This window comes from Oryzias melastigma, linkage group LG16 (genome assembly GCF_002922805.2).
Source record: "Oryzias melastigma strain HK-1 linkage group LG16, ASM292280v2, whole genome shotgun sequence".
Lineage (NCBI taxonomy): Eukaryota > Metazoa > Chordata > Actinopteri > Beloniformes > Adrianichthyidae > Oryzias > Oryzias melastigma.
This window is the reverse complement of record NC_050527.1, coordinates 24,087,941-24,091,941: the sequence shown is the minus strand read 5'-3', so window position 1 is coordinate 24,091,941 and position 4,001 is coordinate 24,087,941. Positions and strand designations below refer to the sequence as shown.

The 4,001-nt window shown below is 36.6% G+C and overlaps 1 protein-coding gene across 3 annotated transcripts in view; it reads left to right on the top strand.

Annotated features, from left to right (window-relative positions):
• Nucleotides 1-4,001, top strand: part of LOC112136617 (SREBF chaperone) — a 32,910-nt gene that overhangs the window by 14,950 nt on the left and 13,959 nt on the right. For all 3 annotated transcript variants that reach the window (XM_024258439.2, XM_024258438.2, XM_024258437.2), the window contains exons 9-11: nt 1,970-2,082; nt 2,173-2,267; nt 2,357-2,455. In XM_024258439.2, the coding sequence (XP_024114207.1) occupies nt 1,970-2,082; nt 2,173-2,267; nt 2,357-2,455 (307 nt within the window). The remainder of the gene's footprint in view (nt 1-1,969; nt 2,083-2,172; nt 2,268-2,356; nt 2,456-4,001) is intronic.

Here is a 4,001-nt window from a genome sequence, read left to right as displayed (position 1 = left end):
ATACAGAGAGTCTTAGATGTAAATATTCCAGATTAAAGCAATACTGCTATTGTATATCTGTAGTCCCCTGGCAGGTAAACAACAAACAAAATGAAGAATCACACACATCACACAATTACATTATGAAAGAAAAGCATTTGAAAATGCAATAGTTGTGTATTAAAACAATAAAATCATGATCAAAGCATTTGACACGACAGTGTGATAACAAGACGGTTAAGAGAAATAGAATCCAGGACGTAAAATTTGAAGTAAAATACATGACTGGAAGTTGCAGTAGTAACCGGTTAAAAATCAATGATTACAGGACTGGTTTACTTTCAGACACTGTTTATTTTGAAAGTCTTTAGCCTTGGACAGAGGGAAAATCCGACTGTTATCTGACTTTTAGTGTTATTAGTCATATGATCAACAACAAAATCTGACATCCGTGATCAAATTATTCTAACTATCTGGTTATAAGACATCAGAACAACACAGATTTCTTGTATTTTCTTCTATTACATCTGACAGTGCATCAAAAAGCAGAAGATATTTATTGCAGCTGATGCTGTCACGGAGAGCAGTTTGAAAGCGGATCATCATTCTTTCTTTTCAGAGTTAAAACAAAATTCACCAGCAGGAGAAAATATTTCAAAACACGACAGAAAGTTTGAACAATGACTGAAAGAAACCTTACAACTAAACCTGATTTAGATTAAATCATGTAAACCTTGTAACCATGTAATCATGTAACCTTTTGGATCTGGCTTGTCAGATTTCTGGAGTGCATGTAAACATGTCGGGTCAAGTTATTCCAATAATCTTAAATCTCTGATGTAGCAGATCTGGAGGTTTGGGTTGGTTGTCTCAGCTTCTCCTGAAGTCTTGAGGATAAAGTTTTTGTTTCTTCAGTCTCATCGGGCTGAAGCTCTTTTGTGTGTCAAACAAATCCCGGTGTCGTTCTTAATAAACTCTTCACCTGCATTCAGATGTTTCCAGGTTTTGTGTCAAAGCTTTATTTGCTCCTCATCCACTGAAACACAAGTCCAGTTGTGTTGGTTCACTTACTTGTGGGGACAAACACACTGGAACTTCCTCTTTATTCATTGATTTGTGCTAATTTTTACAACAGATGCACTAAAAGTCAGTGTGTTAGCTTTGACAAAAGAGGAAGTTCTAAGTGTAGAAGTGGGCGGGGTTACCCAGAGGGGCGTGGATATGGTGTCATTGCCATTCATTAACCGTCCAATCGGTTGAGGATTTCTAGAAAGCTGACATCATGGCGTGACAAAGGCACAGCGCTATCCGACCACTGACTAAGATCCACGCCAGCCTGCAGTGGGCTGTGCTGTGTGCTTGTGCAAACACTCACCAAGGTCACTTTATTGAACTACCAAAAAGAACCGTCCTTAAAGCACCAAAATGAAACCCTTAAAGTTTTCATTCGTCCTTTTCTGCACCAGATTCCAGGAATATTCTGGACTCAGACGGGGAAAACGACAGCGGTTTAAGGCAGCAGCAGTCCCTCCTGAGAGTTTGTTTATGATGTTTTGTTAAACAGGTGTGATGTAATGTTTAGAGCTGTTGACTCCCAAATGACCCAGTTGTACACTTACCTCCAAAGCTTATCTCTAATCTTGTTAATCTCTCTTTACACTCCTTTGGAGCGGGAATTTCCAACAGTCAGCTGTCAAACATGAGCAAGTCCGTCTGACTGCAGAGGATCCTTTATTTACAGTTATAGTTATAGTTTATAGTTGTATATATTTATAGTCTCCTTTAGGAGATATGAACTCTTCTCTGTGTTGACACTTTCTAGGTTGAATTTAGTTTTAATTCCATTGTAACAGCAAAACTTTCACTTTTGATGTTCAGAGTCGGCACAAAAAAAAAAAAACAGAAAAAAATGTCATTGTTGTCTTGGATTGAATAAGATGGCTAAAACGTCGTGTGGAAGATGATGTGTTCTTGCACCTTCCTCCTCCAGGGAGATCTTCCCGTACCTGGTGGTTGTGATCGGTCTGGAGAACGTCCTGGTCCTCACCAAATCTGTGGTTTCCACCCCTGTTGACCTGGAAGTCAAGCTCCGCATTGCTCAGGGTGAAGTTTTATTCCTGCTCCTTTACCGTTTGGTGTTAAAGATTCAAATTAATGTAAATTCCCTCCGTCTTATGGCTCTTCTAACACCAGGCCTCAGTAATGAAAGCTGGTCTATCATGAAGAACATGGCCACTGAGCTCTGCATCATTCTCATCGGATATTTCACTCTGGTGCCCGCTATCCAGGTAAGTAGAGATGTATTTCCTGGTGTGATTAAACCCTTCGTACCGTGTGTCTGTGTAAGAATTGTAATGTGGGTTCTGTTTTTCTGCAGGAGTTTTGTCTCTTTGCCGTCGTGGGGCTCGTCTCAGACTTTTTCCTGCAGATGTTCTTCTTCACAACGGTTCTGTCTATAGATATACGTCGCATGGAGGTGAGGCACAAAAAAATATGAACCTGCATCCATAGTTAAAAAAAAGGATTATAATTTTGGCTGTTATTATGTGTTGTTCTTTCTCTTTGTTAGGCTTTAAAATCTGTTCTTTCTAATGACACAGAAAAGTACTCCTATGATAGACCTCAATTCTGATGGGCGTTTTTAAACCAAATTATCAGTTAAATATAGTTTTTTTTAATAGGTATTGTTTTTTATGGGTTAATTTACTTGATTTTTGTGTTTTTATGAAGCTTCACCTCACAGCAAAGGATATAGAAAGTCACTGCATAGAGAGAGCAAAATGAAACTCAGATGATTACAATCAAATCCAATCTTATTAGTGCTAAATTGCTATAACACATTGCTTTAACAGCAGTTCAGAAACGTAAACGCACATTTATAGCAGAATTTGTGTTCCAAAAATAGAAGGTAGAAATCATCAAAGTGGGATTTTAGATGTTTTAAGGCTGTAAAAATCCTCACTACAAATGTTATATATTTTTCTCAGACAGACATGAACATTTTCATACTTTTCTCTCTTGTTTAAACTCTCAAAGTTCTAACATTTGTAGAAAAAATCCAGTTTTTTGAAGTGAAAACAAAGTTCTGCTTACAATCAGAGATCTGTGTATATTTGGAGAGCTCCACATATCTGTACAGGAAACACTGAGGAGTTGATTTGACAAGGTCTCCAGCCAATGCACTGTTTTTTTCTTTAAATAAAAAGGCATAAAACAATTCCACTGAAAATAATCTGACAGAGAGCAAAAGTTGATCAGCGATACAGCCATGAATTACTGTATGCAGAAGTAAACAAGCAGAGGGAGCAAAGCAGCACAAAGAGCGTGCATACCAGTTGTTTTAAGCTCAATTAAAAAAGGAAAGTTTCATGTCTAGTGTTTTAAAAATCTTTGTTTCCCTATGTCTTTTAATGTTTTTTTTTTTGTTGAGAAATTCACCATTTGACCTATTTGGAAATGTACAGGAAGTGTCTCCAGTGGTGTTGCAAGTAGAAGCTGCTGAATAGTTTACCAATGAAAAATACTGTTCTGCATTAGCATGTTTTCAGTTTTGCCAGTTTTGCCTTTTTAAAATACAGTTTTTTTTAGGTTTGAAAGTTTGTCTATTATTAAAACTTTTAAATGTAGTTATTTATGGTCAGGTTGTGTCCAGGGATCCATTGAAAGTTCTCTGATTATTATTTATCACATGAGCTCAGACTAAATCTATAATCCAGATATTCCCACTTTAAAGACAATCAAATGTTTTTGATTTACATGCAGACGCTTGTAGAATACAGTTTCACACTTCTCTACTACTACTCTCTTTTTTTATCTGTATTTTGTGCTTCAGCTGCTGTTTTACAGAAGCTGCTCAAAGACAAAAAGTTTGAAAATTAATTTTTGCTAAACCACATTTATAAATGATTCTTTTTTTAACATGTTAACTATTGGGTGGGGTCTTGTGGATCTATGGATTTTAATTATTTATTTTTAAGATTTATTTAGCCAAGATATTCCAATTGAGATGAAAAACATCTTTT